The 18,993-nt window shown below is 26.2% G+C and overlaps 4 protein-coding genes across 4 annotated transcripts; 1 reads left to right on the forward strand and 3 right to left on the reverse strand.

Moving 5' to 3' along the window:
* Positions 1-248: 248 nt before the first annotated feature.
* On the reverse strand, positions 249-1,023 carry LOC109600763 (fatty acid-binding protein, liver-like). Its single transcript, XM_020016942.2, has 4 exons — positions 893-1,023; positions 658-833; positions 493-597; positions 249-378 (listed from the first exon to the last, which is right to left on the reverse strand). Exons 1-4 carry the CDS (start codon positions 960-962, stop codon positions 325-327), a joined length of 405 nt encoding a protein of 134 aa, XP_019872501.1. The 5' UTR covers positions 963-1,023; the 3' UTR covers positions 249-324.
* A 2,350-nt stretch (positions 1,024-3,373) lies between these two features.
* Positions 3,374-4,381, reverse strand: LOC109600762 (fatty acid-binding protein, liver-like). Its single transcript, XM_049969727.1, has 5 exons — positions 4,247-4,381; positions 4,019-4,194; positions 3,855-3,959; positions 3,703-3,763; positions 3,374-3,427 (listed from the first exon to the last, which is right to left on the reverse strand). Exons 1-4 carry the CDS (start codon positions 4,314-4,316, stop codon positions 3,710-3,712), a joined length of 405 nt encoding a protein of 134 aa, XP_049825684.1. The 5' UTR covers positions 4,317-4,381; the 3' UTR covers positions 3,374-3,427; positions 3,703-3,709.
* Positions 4,382-4,502: 121 nt separating this feature from the next.
* LOC109600760 (fatty acid-binding protein 1, liver) lies at positions 4,503-5,164 on the reverse strand. The gene is made up of 4 exons (XM_020016940.2): positions 5,064-5,164; positions 4,830-5,002; positions 4,666-4,770; positions 4,503-4,611 (listed from the first exon to the last, which is right to left on the reverse strand). Exons 1-4 carry the CDS (start codon positions 5,131-5,133, stop codon positions 4,558-4,560), a joined length of 402 nt encoding a protein of 133 aa, XP_019872499.1. The 5' UTR covers positions 5,134-5,164; the 3' UTR covers positions 4,503-4,557.
* Positions 5,165-7,580: 2,416 nt separating this feature from the next.
* On the forward strand, positions 7,581-9,052 carry LOC109600766 (fatty acid binding protein 1-A, liver-like). Its single transcript, XM_020016943.2, has 4 exons — positions 7,581-8,351; positions 8,410-8,579; positions 8,801-8,902; positions 8,961-9,052. Exons 1-4 carry the CDS (start codon positions 8,282-8,284, stop codon positions 9,024-9,026), a joined length of 408 nt encoding a protein of 135 aa, XP_019872502.1. The 5' UTR covers positions 7,581-8,281; the 3' UTR covers positions 9,027-9,052.
* Positions 9,053-18,993: the final 9,941 nt, after the last annotated feature.

Here is an 18,993-nt window from a genome sequence, read left to right on the forward strand (position 1 = left end):
ATTATAATAAAATTAATTAATTTATTAAATTTTGAATAAACTATTTGCAGATGTATTATTATTATTAGTATTTAAAAAATATATTTCGAAAATTTAACTAAATCTCTCGTTTTCAGTGTGTGAATTTTAAAGTATATTATTATTACGTTTTGTTTGAATGCATTTTAATTTACCAGCGATAACAAATGTGCAAATAATTGAGTGTCATCAGTGAATATATAAAAAATCATATCAATAAAACAAATAGATTGATTTATACAAAATTTTTTATTGATTTATGTATGCACAAAATATAAAAATCCGTTATGTTTTTAAAAAATTAAATTACAGCCTCTTGTAAGTCCTCTTAGCTTCAGCGCCTTTGGAAGAGGTGTAAGTCTAGAAACATCAAAAGTAGTGATTAGAAAACAGAAAAATATTGATTAAAATTCTTCCTAAACTAACATGTGTTAATGTGATTAATGGTTTATTATCACGGAAAATAATACTTACAATAGTGAGTCCAGCGTCAGTGAATTTGTAGATTCTCTGTCCGGTGCTGCCGTCAGGTCCTTTAGAGTCAACGATGATAGCATCAGATTCCAATTTGGCAGTGCTCTAAAATTTTTAGAAATATTTATTAGACTTACTATAAGTACAAGTTAATTCGCTTTGTACCTTGAGGGTGACACCAAGTGGCATTGGATCGTCGACTTCTTGGCCGACAACGAATTTGGATGAAGCGTTGTCAATTCCGGAGTTGCTGTTGATGCTAATGTTGTTACCGTCGATGATCACTTCGATTTCTACATTGGCCAAACCGTCGGCGACTTTGGCCTTCTCCTCCGGAACTCCTACATTTTAATATGTGTTGTAGTTACAATTAAAAGGGTTTGTAATTACAATTTCTTACCCAAAGCAACAAGGTAGGGGACCAAGTTCTCATTTTTTTGCAGACAGTATTTTCCGGCGATTTGAACCATTTTGTTGTTTTGTTTTGTTGACTCTTACACTCACAGTCAGACTACGGTTTGTTAGTTCAAAAAATGGCCTTTTATATATTATGACACGATAAGATAGTGCATAATAATGTAACACACCTCTTAATAGGTGATCCTTGCACTCTGACTTAATTATGAACTTTGTTTATTGATAATATTGATTATAACAACAAATGGGAAATAAAACGTATGCACTTTCTTAAAATGGTCCACTCTAATATTTTTATTTCCTGCATTTTTTTTAATTGTATTGTGTCATTAACACTTTCCTTTTATTCAAGATTTTAAATATTTATATTTAATTAATTTGTTTCTGTAATAATAAATAAAATCTCTTTTTTATCAAAATTAACATAAATATATATAGTATATAGAATTTTTGGAAAATAATAAAGAATAAATAAAAAGTTGTAGTCTTTAGAAAAGTATTTAGAAAAATTTAATAAGTCTAGTCAACAATTTTCTTCTTGTTCAGTTTTTTTGTAATACTTATATTGACGTGTTTCCTGAAAAATTAAGTAATGGTAACTTTTGAAATAATTTTTTAGGTTAACAATAAATAAACAATATATAATAACTTTGGAAAAATTAATTATAGTTTTATAATGAAACTTCCTTTATCTAAGGTTAATTTTATTTAGTTAATTTTTTAAATACGTTTGGTATTAAATAAAACGTGGAGAACAAAATATAAAGATTTTTTTAAATATTACCGAAAGTCCTTGATAAGGCTTTATATCTATTTATAACTTTCTCTCTTTTCAGAAAATAAAATAAACAATTCCTCTCTACTTTTTCTACTCCCACCAAGAACTTAATTAAAACCTTCCAAAAGGACAACAAACGTTCCGATTTGCATTGTTAATTGTTAACTATTTTCGAACTTTCCAGGGTGTAATGAAAGGCCTTCAAAAAAAAAAGTGCACCAGACAAACAGAATTGTGAAGGAGTGAATAAATAGAAGCTGGAAACGTTTAATAGAAAAGCAATCAGAACTAATTGCACCTGTTGTCGGGAATTTATTGGTATCCCACAGGAGATTTTACTGTCTATGTTTGCGATTCCTTTACCAAATATCAATTATCTGGGAGCTACAAACGTATTCACACCCACTTAAAATCATAAATGGAAAGTTTATGACTAAAATAAAATAGATATTATCTCAATAAAGAGATAAGATAAACTTTCTATGTGCACAAACAATAAAAACAATCTGATATTACCTTTATTAATTTTTTTGTAGATGTTTGTTACATATTAAACGTAAAAAATGATTATTAATATGTAAATTACTAGATGAATTATTGTAACAATATTTATACAGACTTTTTGAAAAGTGTGAAGGTAATTATTAATTAATATATATAATGAAATAATTATTTGATGTGTATAGTGACAGCTACATTATCAAAATTTATTATTGATATGTTTCGTACTAATAAATTATTTCATACTATTAAATTTCAATGTTTAATTTGACATTAAAATTATTTCCATAATATATTAAAGTTAAATGAACAAAAACACTGACATATAAAATTGTTGAAGTACATTTTGTGATGACTGTTACAAAACGATTTGTTAGCGACAACTCAAACTGACGAACCACACTTTGCCTCGGATCGTTCAACAATTTGTTCAGTGTTGCATTTTAATTTACTACTTGTGCCTTTTAATTAACGTACATGATTCGAGGACATTTAAATTAAACAGTTGTTCACTCACTACATTTAATATTATTTAAATTTATTTGAGCATTTTTATTTTGATCAATTTTCATTTTGACATTGTTCACTTTTTAACTGAATTAGTTTTATAAATTATTATTTGTATTGATAAATTAATTAATTTTTCAATAATAGGAACAAATATAAATTAATTAATTCAAAAATGTATCTTCTACTCATCAAAATCCGTTTGACTTACTTAATTTATCTGTATCCATTATATTAAAAAATACTTACAGTGTGACATATAAGATAAGAAGGTTGCTTTTTGTGCTATTGTTTGTAAATTATAGTATTTAATAATTGAAATATTGATCTATTGTTTATAAATTTAATTTTTTGTTATTACTATTTAGATAGCTATATTTAATTCAAAAATCCTTGAATAAAATATAATTTATTTCTACTTTAAATAATTTAAGAAATTAACACATTTTAATGTATATCATATTTTTTTATAAATGTGCATATTTATATATAATTTAAATAGTTTTTTTATTGAATTAAAACATTTCTTAGCTTAAATCAGCGTTTAGAGGTTAATTAACTAGACCTAAATAAAGTCATGACAATCCATGTTTCAAATGCAAAATAAATATCTATAATTAATTATATTACTTTATTGATACATATAGAATAAATAAATTTTAACATATTAAATTCTTTTAATAACAATATCAAGGGATGGTGCGTCACTCCTGGATAAATCCTGGATAGCCCCTGCAATGAATAAAAATATAGAAAAAAATTGATTGACGAATTTGACGTTAGTAAATATGATCCTATTTAACATATCAAAAACGTGACCTTTTATATCTGGTTATTAATGATAAATTGATATTGAATATGATATGAATACCATGTTATATAATTATTCAAGGTCACAGGTCTTATCTTACGTAAATTTATTAATTATATATAATTTAAATGCAATGAAAGCCACAAAAATTTAGACGCGTTATTTTAAGAGAGAGGTTACATATTTTAATACTTACTGTAGGTTTACGATCTTTTGAAGGTTAGGGTGGCCTCTGGAGCTCCAGTTTTGGTCAGAGTCTACGAAACAAAGCAAAAATTAAAATAACATATTAGACGATTTTCAGTTATTCCCAAATACTCAACTAATTAACTGTAATAAAATACTTACAACTGTGAATCCTTCGTCAGTGAATTTGTAAACCTTCGATCCAACCTTTCCGTCATTGTATTTCGATGAGACTTCCAAAACGTCACCTTTGATTACTGCAGTGCTCTAAAATAATTTCAATAATACTATAAAATATTCAAAAACTTTTAACTATTTTAACTAACTTTAGCATCCTTTACTGTGCCGGAAAGTTCGTCAACTTCCTCACCGTCAACGTAATTCGAGGTGAAAACATGTTCCGGGGTGAATGTCGTTACCAGTTGGATTTTTTTGCCGTCAACGTCGATCACAACTTCTGGTTTGGATGCGTCAGCTTTCTTAGCGAGTTCCTCAGGAATTCCTAAGAAATATTATAATTATTACGAGTAATTAAATTGGAAATTAATAATTACCAGTTGCAACCAAATATTCAACAAGATTGGTGTGTTTCTCGTGAACGTATTTTCCTGCAATGGTGACCATTTTCGATTGTTTAAGCAGTGCTATTACAAAAGTACACTATAATATTTTCGAGACCACCTCATCTTTTATAATATTCCGTCTATTGATAAGAATCGAGTGTGTCATCGTTGAACCGTCTAATGTATCGTATGATTTTTTTAAATTGAAAAATGATTAAAATTTCTATATTAAAAATAAAAAACTGTATTTAGTTATATTGTTTTATTATTATTTGCATGTACAATAAACGATATGTACTCAATCAGACTCTTTTATTGTAAATAACAGCGTTGGGAGCATCAGTTTCGGATAATTCCTGTAATGAAGCAAAAAAATAATAAAATTTCAACCCTTCTAAAAATTAACTTACCAGAGTGTAACCAGCATCAGTAAATGTGTATTTTCTCAATCCAGTTTTGCCATCTGCGTATTTTGATGTGATTTCCAAGACGTCTCCTTTCAAAACGGCCACACTCTTTAATCAAACAAAAAATTGTAATTATTAAACGAAATTGAGAAAATTAAATTTATTACTTTTGTATTCTTGTGGCGTTCGGTGCTGTCGTCAACTTCTTCGCCGTCAATGTAGGTGGCAGTTCTTGAGAAGTTAGGCGACTTTGTGGAGATTTCAATGTTTTTACCGTTTATTGCGATGGTCGTTTCGGTTTTTGCCGTTTCCGCACGCTTAGCATATTCCTCCGGTATGCCTAAGACATTTGGTTGCTGTTAAAACTTGTTAGTTATAATTTAACTTGGAGTTTTACTAACCAACTGCCAAAAGAAAAGCCACAAAGTTCTCTTGCTTCTCTTGCACGTATTTTCCTGCGATTTGCACCATTTTTACGAGCTTTCACAATGTACTTATTAGTGGTAAGGCAGTCTTTATATATGATATAATTTTAATTTGTCATGGGTGTTTGTTGAAATAGAAAATCCTTGTTAAACAAGTCGTATTTGTTGAGAGATTCAATGACCGTGCAAAAATTATTTACATTGTTTACAAAGTAAATAAACTTTAGATGATTAATTGTATGACTGTCAAATTTTATTTATACTAAAATACATTTAATCCGATATAAAAAAAATGCAGAATCAAAAATTGATTTCTCTCGTACCAGAAAAGCAGACGGATTGTAAATTTAATTACCGACATGTAATAATAAACAATATACGCGTAGGACAAAAATGTGTGCGTGGTAAAATCGACGTAGGGTGGAAAATGTTCGCCCCCCGGCGCGAATTTAATAAACCGACAGTATGAAATTACATATTGCATTTTATTCATGTTGACGTTTCTCCCCTTTGTGTGTGTTGCCATTTCGAAATTCTATACGGGCGAAATATTAATTTTTACAATCGCTTCCGATGCATGTTTATTGTGCCTTTTTCCGTCAAGTTTCAAAAAAAAAAATAATTTTTGGCTAGATGTAATTCAATTTTTTTATATTTTCATAAGAATTTAATAAAACTATTTTTTAATAACAGTAACACAACATTTTTTCATTATAACATTTGATTTTTAATATATTTTTAATATATTCATTCCTGTTTCTATGAATGTTTTTAATAAATTTTATATATGTAGAAATATTTGATTAACTATAATTAATCCTAGTCATATAATTAAATCAAATTTTCTATATTTATAAAATCATAAATTTTAAATAAATTAAAAGTTGAAACTGAATTAATATTAAACGAACTTTTGTTAATGTATGTATTTAATGAAAATTGAATAAAGTTTTGTCTTAACAAAAATGTTTATAATTATATAATCGATTCATTGATTCTAATGAATAATATACATATACCATATTTAAGAAATAATGAAAAAAATCCCACTTAACAGAATTATACATAATTATATAATATATTACTTTTTTCTATTTATTAAGTCTTAAATTTTAATTAAAATTTATGATTATATTTAAAGGATAAAGAAAAAAAGATCTAAATATATGTATAATTTATTTGTTTAAAAAATATGAAGAAGAATTTGATTAAATAGAACTAATCCTAATTCTATATTTATAAAATCTGAAATTTTAAATCAATTTAAAAAAATGAAAAAAATTTAATTTAACACAATTAATATTAAGTAAAATTTTTATATATATATACTTAATGAAAATTGAAGAAAAATATGTTTTAACAAATGAATAATAAAAAATTCATAAAAATTTGTTTAGTTTATTTATTTGAATAATATGAGAAATATATAGAATTAATCCTTGTCAAATAATTTATTCAAATTTTCTATATTTATAAAATCCTAAATTTTATATAAATTTTAAGAAAAATTTAAAGAAAAAGATATTTAATTTAACAGAATTTTTCATAATTATATAATTGATTAAAATTTTCTATAATTATGAATTAGTTAGTTCAATTCTTTATTAATTTATATTTTTATAGTTATAGAGTTAAATTTTAAAGAACTTTACTCTATAAAATATATAATTTACTGTATAAAACTTAAATTTCAAATAAATTTTAAAAAATGAAATTGAACAACTAATATTAAACTATGTATATTTAATGAAAATTGCAGAAAAATATGTTTTAACAGAATTATTCATAATGGCACAATTGATTCAAACTTCTAAATTCATAAAATCTTAAATTTTAGTTATATTTTTTATATTTATGGAGACCTTAATTTTAATTATAATATATTATTATATTTAAATAATAATAAAAAAAGATATAGAATTAATCCTAGTCAAAAAAAAGATTTAAATTAACAGAATTAATTAAAATTTTAATTTTTAATAGAATTTTTCATAATTGATTCGGATTTTCTATGATCATATAATCTTAAATTTTAGTTAAATTTTATGTGTATATAAAGAAAACCTTTATTTAGTATAATTATTTATAATTATATAATTCGTCAAAAAAAATTATATTTGGGGCGTCTTAAATTAGAATTAAAATATATGCATATATAAAGGAATGTGAAGATAATCTAAATAAATTTATTTATTAAAATATGAAAGATGGCCTGATGAAATAAAATTAATTCTAGTCACATAATTTATTCAAATTTATTGTATAAAATCTCAAATTGCAAATAAGTTGTATTTAAATTATACATGTATATGATTAATTAATATGATTCCTAATTTTTTAATAAAACATTTTAATCAGTTGGTGCCACATTTATCTAAATTAGGGCAAATTATCAAGTAATAACTTATCTAACATCTGACATCTAAAATTAGTCACAATGGAAACGTATCATGTGAAACCATATATTGTATTAATAGAGAAGATAAGGAGTGAGGATTATTATAGTAACAAAGTGAAAGACGAATTTGCTGGTCTTCCTGTAGAATTGTTGAAGAGGTGGCTTAAGTTGGCTCCTGGAAATTACTCAATTAAGACCGGAAGCGCCGAAAGACCCCAAGTGCTCCCAAGAGTCGCTCCCCTTAAAACGACCCACGAAATTGATGCCGCACTAAACTATTCATCCATCCTCTTAACACGCAAATTATTTTTAATTTCAGCCTCTGATGAAAAATAATAACCGACGCCGACAGTTATTAATAACCCGTAATCCGCGCAGATGAAAACAAATACCAGCGACATTTTTATCAACAGAACACGAATCCTTTAGGAACGGGAATCTGGATCGCGACGTGATGGAGAGACTGTGATGCATCGCGGTTCCGGGAACGGGAGGAACCGATCCATCAACGTCGCCATTTGTCCCGTTGTGCCGTTTCGTCGAAATGATTTATGGTCCTCTTTCGCTATTAACTAATTCATTCCGGGCTCTTTTCAAACGGTGTTCTGGTCAATGGTTCGGGCCTCTCCAAACCTCGAAATGATTCATCATGATCATGATCCAATTGTTCCTTTAGCTAATTGATGATTTAACGAAATTTACAATTTTTCGTTATCATCAACGCAATTATCAGTACGTCACATTGACAGATAAACATTGTCACAGTTCATTTGGACGCCGATGAATCTGGAGAGCAATGGATCTCGTTACTGGCATGTACAAGTTCGAATGCAACGAAAACTTTTTGGAATACCTTCTGGCCGTTGGTGAGTTATCTTTGTGTTAGTAATTTGGTTTTTTTATTATCTTAGGTGTGATTTGAAGGCGTGCCCGATGATTATGCGTCAGTGGCCGCTTTTGAAAGACCCACTGTAGAATTTAAGAGAGAGGACAACAAAATTCATCTCATCAGTACGTCGAAGTTTCCGAATTCCTCCAACACGTTTGTTCTCAATGAAGAAATTACAGAAGAAACACCCATTGGAACTCTCACGGTAACATTTTTCTTTTAATATGTCTAAAATTCTCTAAAAGAAGAAACCTTTATAGAATAAACAAAGTTGTCTCTTCTTATCTTAAATAATATCTTAATTATCAACGTGTATAGGTATTTTATCTTTAAAATTATTTGATCAAAGCACTTTATTACTTACAATTAGTAACGCCTTTCCTTCAATATTATCCCATGTTGTATTTGTATTTTTTTTCTTTGCAGACATTTACAAAATTGGAAGATAACACCATAACTGCAACTTTTACAGTCGGTGGAGTATCCGGGATGAAAGTTTACAAGTTTGATGACGATTCTCTTGAAGTGGTAATTTTTTAAATTAATAATTATTTATATATTTATATATTTATTGATATTATTTTAGACACTAAATAGTACAAATCCTAATATTCCCACTGCCAGAAGGTTATATAGACGAATTAAACCATAACATAAAAAATATAAATATGTCATTTATTATTTATTTAAATTTATTTTGAATAGTTGCAATAAATAATTATTATTTTGCTTATTATTATTATTTATTTTTATTATTATTAAATTTGATTATAATTTTATTTAGTGGTGCAACATTTTTATTTACACATAATTAATAATTTCCAATTTGAATGCTTTTAATAATTTAAACTGGAAAAACACATATATTAAATTTAATATTTAATTAAAAATCCGCTTATTAACATAAGAAATGCAGTTGAGTCTTATTACTACTTAAAAACTTTTTCACAAGTACTTTTTGAAACTGAAAATTCGGCAATGTTCGGGAACTTGATATTTCGATATTTGGAGTTATCTCATTGGTTAGAGGCACGCCTCAGCTCCCCTACCATTGAAACAAGAGTCAGATGCGCGAATGTAAGAACTAAATAGAAATATTAAGATTTGCTTATGAAATGAATTGGCAACTTACACACAAAGTATTCATTGAAATTTAATATAAATAGTGTTATTTCTTTAGTAATTATTAATATTTAACATTGATATATAAATTAGTTAATTAACTATTTGTGGTAATTAATAGTTGAAAACTAATAACTGCTTTTTTTAAATATTAACACACGTTTTAAATTTTTAGTTGTTTTTTTTTTATTTATTGTTTCCAAAATTTAAAACTTTAAAATATTAAAATATAAAGAATTTATTCGTTCATTGAGAAATAAATTAAAAATTAGTTTTAAACAGAATGCAATAAAGCCATATAAAACTTCACAATTAATTAAAATTCCGTTAATAAAAACACAACTATGCACGTAAATTATTTTGCAAATATTTTTGCATGGTTCTGTAATATTCGAACTTTTCCGAACTTTTCAAACTGACAATACAACTTTAAATGCTTTATATATTAAATTAAAAAAAAATAGTTTTTATGCATATTCTAGGCATAAATTATTTAACTGAAAAATAATTATCATTAAAAATAAATTATAAAACATATAATGAATCATAAAACTATTTGAAAAATTATCAGCTCTTAAATTCTAGTGGTAAAACGAAAATTGCGTTTTTAATTATTAATTAATTATGTTTATGCAATGGAATCTATTTCTTTATATATTCATAAGTTTTATTACCATCATTCAACATTATAATAAATTAATGTTTAATACATATAAATTTACTTCAAAACTTCTATTTTTATGAAATATTATAAATATATATTTTAAGTTATTTTAACTGCAAAATTTGTGGAAATACTTAACAGAGTTTACCAATTATTAAAATAACAAACATACTACAGATATTTTTTTATTTAATAATGTTACGTCGGTTTTACCAATAACACAATCAGTGTACTTTCCATCAAGCATCAAATATTTTGAATTTATTCGTCGTTGAGAAACCAACAATTTAATTAAAATGCAATAAACCCATATAAAACTCCATATTTAATTAAAATTCCGTATATTGATTATATTTGTGCAAAATTCAAACTGTTTTCCAAATTAATAAAACATTTTCAGAAGCTTTCGATGTTGTTTCCGTAGATTAGAAAGTTTTCAAACATATTCTAAATGTAAAATATGCACCAAATAAATAATTATCATTAAAAAGGATTTATAGAACTTATATAAGAAACTGTAAAATTATTTGAAATAAATTAATTTTGTCAATAATAATTAAGTAACATGATATGAACGTTTTACTTTTAATATATTTTAATCAATTAAGGGCGCATTCGCCATATTTTTAATTGGTTAAAAAAATAATATGACGTAGATTTTTTCAACTTTTTATTTTATTTTAGTACAATAATTATATTGGCAAAACCTTATTCGATTTGTTAAAATAATTTAGCAACTATTTGAGAAAAAATTAATTGGGATTTGTCATATTGACATAACCTAATTAAAAGAAATGTCTAAACCAGAAATGTAGAGATTATAATATTACTGGCATGAACACCTAATGTAATCAGAGTTTAAAAGAACGTGATTTCAAACAATTTTCTTTTAAGACAAACAAAATTATAGGATTAATATCACATATTTCAAGGGTGACTCTTGAAATACTTATTTGAATTAGTAAGTAATTAAATTATGTGTACTAATATTTACTTTAATCTATTTTAAGTAGAAATACTGTATTTATTAAACTTATTAAATTATTGACTATTAATATTAACAAAACTACATTAATATATTGAAGAGTATAGAAAGCCTTTAGTATCTTTATGAATTAAATAAATGTAAAAATATAGATGTATTATTAATAAAAGTGACCGCTAAATTTATCAAATTAAGACATTTTATTATTTATTTTTACAATATTTTAAAATAAAAACATTAAATATGATTGGATAGAAGTCGATAATAAAAAAAAATAATTTTAAAAACCAGTAATTGGAAGAGTGAAATGTTTAGTCACAAAATAATTAATATTCTCTGTTATAATATTTAGTTTACAGCTCTTCAATTACGTTTTATTATAATTTAATTTGATGGGCAATCATTAAACAGGAAAATAATGAGTTAATGAGGTTGTCAATAAATTTTCGAATGAACAAATTTATAATTAAAATATCAGTTTGTTTGTTGTATTATTAATTTAGGTAATCCAATTAATGAACTTTTATCTGATTATATTTCGAAATAAAGCATCAACAAAACGAAAAAGCCAACGAATTATTACTAAACTAATTAGATTAAGGGAACGGTAGTATTCAGATCGTAAACCGAAAGTGCAAATCGCATAAAGACAAAAGTTACGACTCGCATCGGTTCCGAGCGAAGAAGTTGAGTGATAACAGCATAATTTCCAAGTCAAGCAATAATAATATCGCGCTCGTAAAGTTGCACAATGCGGCCGCCGTCGCCGCCGCCGCTGCCGTCTCGAATTTCACAATTCCAGGCACCCGGAACGTTGCGCGCCGTTTTAAAACCGGATACGGAGTCGGCCCTAATGGTTTATAAACCCGGACGGATACAATGTGGGGGTTTTCGGTGGGTGGTGACCGTCCCGTTTTAATGCCGCATTAGGACGATGGGAAGTTCCGGGACACCTGGGACGCGTTTTTCGGCGAGGATCTGGAACACTTGTTGAGATATTAGTTTCGTATACGTAACACGCCAATGCGCTGCACTGGATGGGATTATTAGGTGACGTACGATTTTTAAATGCCTTAGAATAACTGTTTTTTATGTCTAAAAAGTATAATAGTCTAATATTTTTTTTATATCCATAAAGAACAGTCATATATTTTCATACATTCTCCTTATTCTTCTGCTATATGTTAATCACGTGACTTTTCGTAAATATTTCAGAACCAAAATAATAACGGAGCAAATTTATGACAGACTAGCTCATGTAGTAATTCTAACTTTACATGGGTTTATGGGATTATAATACTTAGGACTGTTATAATTTAAAACTTAATTGAGATAAATGCATAAAACTTATTTATGTCTACTTAAACCTTGAATTTTAATTAATTTTACTGCCTTGTCATGTTCCGTAATTGTAATTATAAAAGCAAAATCTTCAGAAGAAAGTCTCTTTGAGACATGTTACGGTGCTAAACAACAGACAAATTGAGACAGAACTGTACAAAATGTAATCAACACAACATTATTAATTAATTTTAATTATTTTTATATACAGGGTGTCCCAGACTATGTGAACAATCTCCCGGATTCAGATAGAACACATTATAATATAATAATAGGACAAATTTTGTTTAATACGATCTTTATGAAGATACAGCACCATAAGGGACGCCCTCGGAAATCCTCGATCACCTGACGTAAATCTATTAGGTTTTATGACTTTAGTCATAAGCTAATCCAATAACCAATCGAGAAAACATAATGGAAATGATTAATTTTTATTGTGACGAAATAAGGACTAATGTAGAGGCATTCTAGAGGGTCCTACAGTCTTTAATTTTTAGAGTTAGGGAGAGCATAAGAATAGAAAAAAATCCTGTTGAAACCACATACAAAATAATTCAACATAAATCATATTGTACAAAAACTTTCTTTTTCGTAAACGGTTCCTTTTATCAATGTCAGGAGTACATTTTTTTAGTTTAAGGTTTATGCTGTTCAAAAATATTATTGCTGTGCCTTCATCATATAGGGTGTAACAAAAATAGCATTAATGTGTTATAACTAGCCGATTCTCGGCAAACTAAACAGGCCAAACGTAATTTAAACGGCCCTTTCTAAGGTTACCATCATATTAAAATATTATTCAATTCCACCTAGTACTTCAAATGTTATTTAAAAACAAACGATTTCCGGAGACATCTTTTATGGGCTCATATCTCCGTAAAGAAGGCTAAAAGAAAAGAATATTTAGGAACTTTTTCTATTATTTTTATATGTTTATCTGAATCCTGGAGATTGTCCACATATTCTGGGACACTCTGTATATATTAAATATTTAAAATGTATAATAGATTTAAAATATTTTCAGAACTGCAAATATTCAAATAATTGTTTAAATTTTATATAAAATTGTTAATTTTTAATTAAATATATTTCATAAAAGTAACATAAAAAACACTGAAATCGTTCATTTTAAACATTTGAAACCTGAACGAACTACGTTATAAAACTTTAAATAAAATATTTATCTTCAATTTGTTATATTTAAAGTTACTTAAATAAAGATAAAAGTTATGACTATTTAATTAATTTTTAATTTTTTTTCTTAATTATATAAAAAGGTAAGTTATTAACGTATTTTTAAATTAACGTATCAGATTTGCTAAATGTTACTTATGTAATATTTTATAACATTTTGCAATCAGACTAAAATAGAACAGTACAATTTTGGGTAATCATCCAATTCTCTATCATATTAATTCTAATAAACATATATTATATATAGTGTGTCCCATCGTAAATTATCAATGGTCGATATCTTAGCTAAATTTTTAGTAAAATTAAATATTTTTTGTTTCATATCAAGTTCTAATTATTTGATAAAAACATTTTGATCAAAATTTTATACAATTGTTTTCAGTAATCCGACGCATTCGCATAATTTTAAAACATAATTATTGTGTGTTGTACCGAAACCTCTCAATGATTTACAATAATAAACAAATTGTTTTCTTAATTAAAAAAATATTTAATACGAAAATCCTATATTAATTATAATAAAATTGAAATCTATAATTTTTTCCAGCTAAGTTATTAACTTATCTTCAATTTATTGTATGTCCCACCGAAAACTAACAATGGCTTTAAACTTTAAAAGGATAATTGAAAAATAGGGTTGTGAGAGGGGACCAACGCAGAACATTACTCATCTCGATTTTCACCGTTGGGGGTAGCCACCCTAACCTCAAAATCTTCCATTGTGTGCTCTTATTCAAAAGGTATTTTAATTCTCTTAACGAGTCTGCAAAAAAATGAATTTATTGAAATAATTAATTGTCATTGTGATGATGTAAAGTATTTTTATTAATTAGTTAAATGTTCAAAGTGTTATTTTGAGACAATAATAAAGACTATTATGATTATTATGACGTACTGCTTCAACTATTTGATGCCATATATCTTAGTACAAAGGAGTTAAATCCGTTGATCTTGGGGACCACTCTAACGGTCCTCTTCGGCCAATCCATTTGCCTGCTTGTCCGTAAAGGTTCTTATTCACTAAGCATTAGTTTTCCATCCGTATCTCACTGATTTCTGAGTTTCATCAGTATTATCTTGTAGTAAATTTAAGCAGTTTTTTTGTTTTTACGTCACAATTTCTAGTTGCTCCCCTTCAAATGCGTATTTTCTGAAAATATGGGAAAATAAATAAAATAAAGAATCGTTAAGAGAATTAAAAGATCCCTTGAATAAGTGATAACTTGTTCTATAGAGCTATTGAAGTTATTGAGGTTACAGTGGCCACCCCGCCGATATAAATTGAGGTAAGTTGACTTCGAACCCTCAAAATGAGTTTTTCAAAATTTATTTGTCTATTATCCTTTTAAAGATAAAAAGCCGTTAAAAGTTTGCAATGAGTAAAATTTAAGAATATTTAAAGCCTTGAACTGTAATTAATGTTGCGGTTACAACATAATAAATTTTACAATTTCCAATATTTATCTATAAGTTATTTAGACAAGGAATTATCCCATATTAATGTTGCCAAAATTAATGTCTAATATCAGCTCTATATAGCTTAATGATTTAGATAGAAGGTCAGATTATAAAAATATGTTTTATATAACCATGGAAAATGTTATTAATTCTTTCATCTCTTTCAAACCTTTTTCTGTTCAATATGCCGTTTGCCATAGGTGCTCGTTTGTATTTAAAACAATAACATTAATTAAATCGTTGCCTGTGTTTGTCGGGCCCGTACGCACGTTGCGTATTATTTAATTAACCTAATAGAAATTGGGGTACGCAATCCGCAAACGATTCGTTTGCGGACGTAATTCCCATAACGACGTTATGACGTGCTAACGGACCGCGTAACGCCGTTAAAACGCGTTCGTCCCGGGACGCAATAAAAATGGACGGATGTAAATAATGTCACGTGTTGATTCGTGTGTGCATAATGTATGGGATGCCAGACGGAAGTTTGCCACTTTTCTCGTTGCGAACGTCTGCGAATGATGAAATTGGGACGCGTCGTTTTCCGCCGTTTTTCTTCGGATGCGGTTAAAAGACGGATCGGTCTGCGTTATTGTGTTAGTTTTCAGGTGGCATTTTTCACGGTTGCTTTCAAATTTTTACGACGGTTTATTATTTCTGACGTGCGAGTCTCGCATTGTCGGGTATAAATTGACTTTGCCAAGTTGTTCCGTTATAAAATGCTTTCAAATTTACTTTCTCACAACTTATATTTTATATCTTCGCATCTTGTTAATAATTTATCGTTGAGTTGAGTTTTTAAATTTGTTATTTTGCTGCCTACATAAAAAATATCTGACATTCAATTGAATGATAAATTTTACTTGTTAATTAAATTCAAAACTGTCTTATATTAAGTTATAATAATACACAATAATTTTTATTAAATATAATTATAATATAATATTATAATAAAATATATTTTTATTATGTCCTAAAATAAACAAATAATAATAATAAATAGTTAGAATACACATATTAACTAAAGTTTGCATTCACTTATACAATTAATTTTCTTTATTTCAAAATTAAAATTTATTTGAAAATTGTCAATATTTTGTAATTAAAAAAGTGTAAGAAGAATTTAGGTATTTTTGGCAGGACATGACATGATAGTAACAGATAAAAAAAATACAAAAAAGACCATATTATTTATATTATTTAATTGTGGTATCTAATTAACTTGGTAATTTATGGCTTCGTCAATAATTATGAACTAAAATTTTAAAATCTCATTAAAAATTCCCAAGTATGTTTGCATTTAAAACATTTTATAATGATTCTAATATTTTTTGTTACATATATTTAACATGAAAGAAAAAAACTAAAAGGGTTTGAATAAATTTCCAAATGACCAGACGAATTATAATTAATAATTATAAATATTTTAATATTATTTAAGAAATGTATAAAAGTGGCTGGACAAACTAATATTTATATTATTCATTTCATGTATCATTAAAAATTTTAAGTTAAGACTAAGAAAAATAAGTATTTTAGCATTTTTGAAATTAAAACAGGACGAACGAAGTTTTGAAGTTAAAAGAAAGAAAAAGGAGTATTTTCTAAATTGAAAAAAGAAGAAAGGAATATGTTAAATGAGAAATAAGTATTTTAGTGTAATTTTGAAAGACATGTTTAAAAAAATTTGAATAAATTTATTAAAGTCACCAGACAAATTATAATTATTAATTAAAAATATTTAAAATTTGCAGAAATTGAAAAACTGTGGAAAAGTGATTAAACAAACTAATAATCATAAATATTTATTTTTAATGTTTAATTGATCTATATAATTAAATTAATAATTTATAGTTTTCCAATATTTTCAACTAAAATATTTAAATTTATCTATGAATTCTTAAAGTTTTGAAGTTAAAAAAAGAGAAAGGAGTATTATAGTACTTTTTACAAGACATATTTAAAAAAAATCGAATAAATTTATAAATGTCACCAAACAAATTACGATTATTAATTATAAATATTTCAAATTTTAATAATTTTTGCAGAAATTAAAAAACTCTACAAAAATGGCTAAACCAACTAATTAATCTAATTACATTAATAATTTATATTTTCCAATATTTTAAAATAAATTATTAAATTTTCTTCTTAAAGTTTTGAAGTTAAAATAAAAGAAAAGAAATATTTTAAATAATAATATACTCTCTAGACTCTTCTAGTGTGCAAGATATGATTAAAAAAATTTGAATAAATTTATAAATATTTATTAAAGTTTTTACAGATATTGAATAATCACAAAAATGTCTAAACAAAATAATAATCACAATTATTTATTTTTATTATTTAATTCGTGTATCTAATTAAATTAATAATTTATGGATTTTCAAAGTTTTGAAGTTAACATAAAAAAAGATATATTTTAGTATTTTTTTAGTTAAAACAAAAAAAAAATGATGTGTTCTAGTAGTGTTTATTGCAAGACATGTCTGAAAACATTTGAATAAATTCATAAGAATTCTCACATATTTGCAGTTGAAACAATGAAAAAGAAATATTAGTAATTTTTGTCAGATATGTCTAATATGAATTAGAAAGATTTATAGAAATAGACATCCCAATTGTAATTGTTAGTAAAATATTAAAATCTATTTAAAAAATCTGTGTTTTTGTAAAAGAAAGGAGTTTATAATATATTTCCCATGATATTTCAAATAAAAAACACAAACATGGTGAAATGAATTATAATTAATATATATATATATATATATATATATATATATATATATATATATATATATATATATATATATTTATCTAGTAATTATGTCTAATTAATAATAATCCAATCTATTAAATAAAATTGTGATTTTAATTACAAAATTAATTTTCCCATTCAAAAACTGTTGCCAACCTTATTATTCCAGTTTAATAATTGCACTCAAAATTAAATTTAACAAAATCCTAATTGAATTGTTGAAAATGATATCGATGGAACGTAAACGAAATTAATTCGATATATTTGTAGTAATAACAATTTTCCGACTAGATATTTAAGAGGAACAATTTCAGTTATTCGTTCGGAATTTGAAAGTTATTTTTTTCAGTGGAATATTTGCAATTTAGTAACTAAACTAATTTAATCTGCCCGGGAAAGTTTTGTACAAATATGCGGAAAGGAATAAAAAAATATTCCTGTGTTTTAATTAACGCATTTTTCACTAATAGCAAGAGTGAGATTTTAGTTTTAAATTGTGATTGTCTTCGTGCACAAAAATTAATGTGTAATGTATACCCCTGCAAAACAACAGAAGTAACTTTTAATGAAATAACATAACAAACATAAACTTTAACTGTAACTAAATGTAATAAAGAAGTGCAACTTTAAATTAGGAAGTTGCCATTAATCATTTAAGCTTCTATTTTATCAGTGCAAGTAAAATGTGAGTGTGTAAAACTCATTTTTACGATATCAAGTTTAAAATGTACGCCTCTTAAGTCTAACAAGTTTAAAGAGAGGAAAGCACCAAAATGCGCCCCTAGGCGGACTAAGGGAGCTTTACATTTTTACAACCGCATTACCGGTAAACGAAAGGCGGAAATAAAAACCGTAAAAACACTATTATATTGTTACTCCCATTTCGTCACGTCGCCAATTTTCTTATTATTTCTTAACCGCTCGTTATTACGTTACGATTTCTCTAAGAGTGGCCCTTAAGGATGGCCAATAAGTTATTCCCGGATGTAATTGTAGGACTTGGAGTGAAATGAATATTTGAAAACTGGAAAATCCTCCTTATAAAAGACAAACCCACGCTCTCGTATATAATAAGATGATATAAATTGGTTTTA

The sequence above is a fragment of the Aethina tumida genome, chromosome 7 (genome assembly GCF_024364675.1).
Source record: "Aethina tumida isolate Nest 87 chromosome 7, icAetTumi1.1, whole genome shotgun sequence".
Taxonomy (NCBI): domain Eukaryota; kingdom Metazoa; phylum Arthropoda; class Insecta; order Coleoptera; family Nitidulidae; genus Aethina; species Aethina tumida.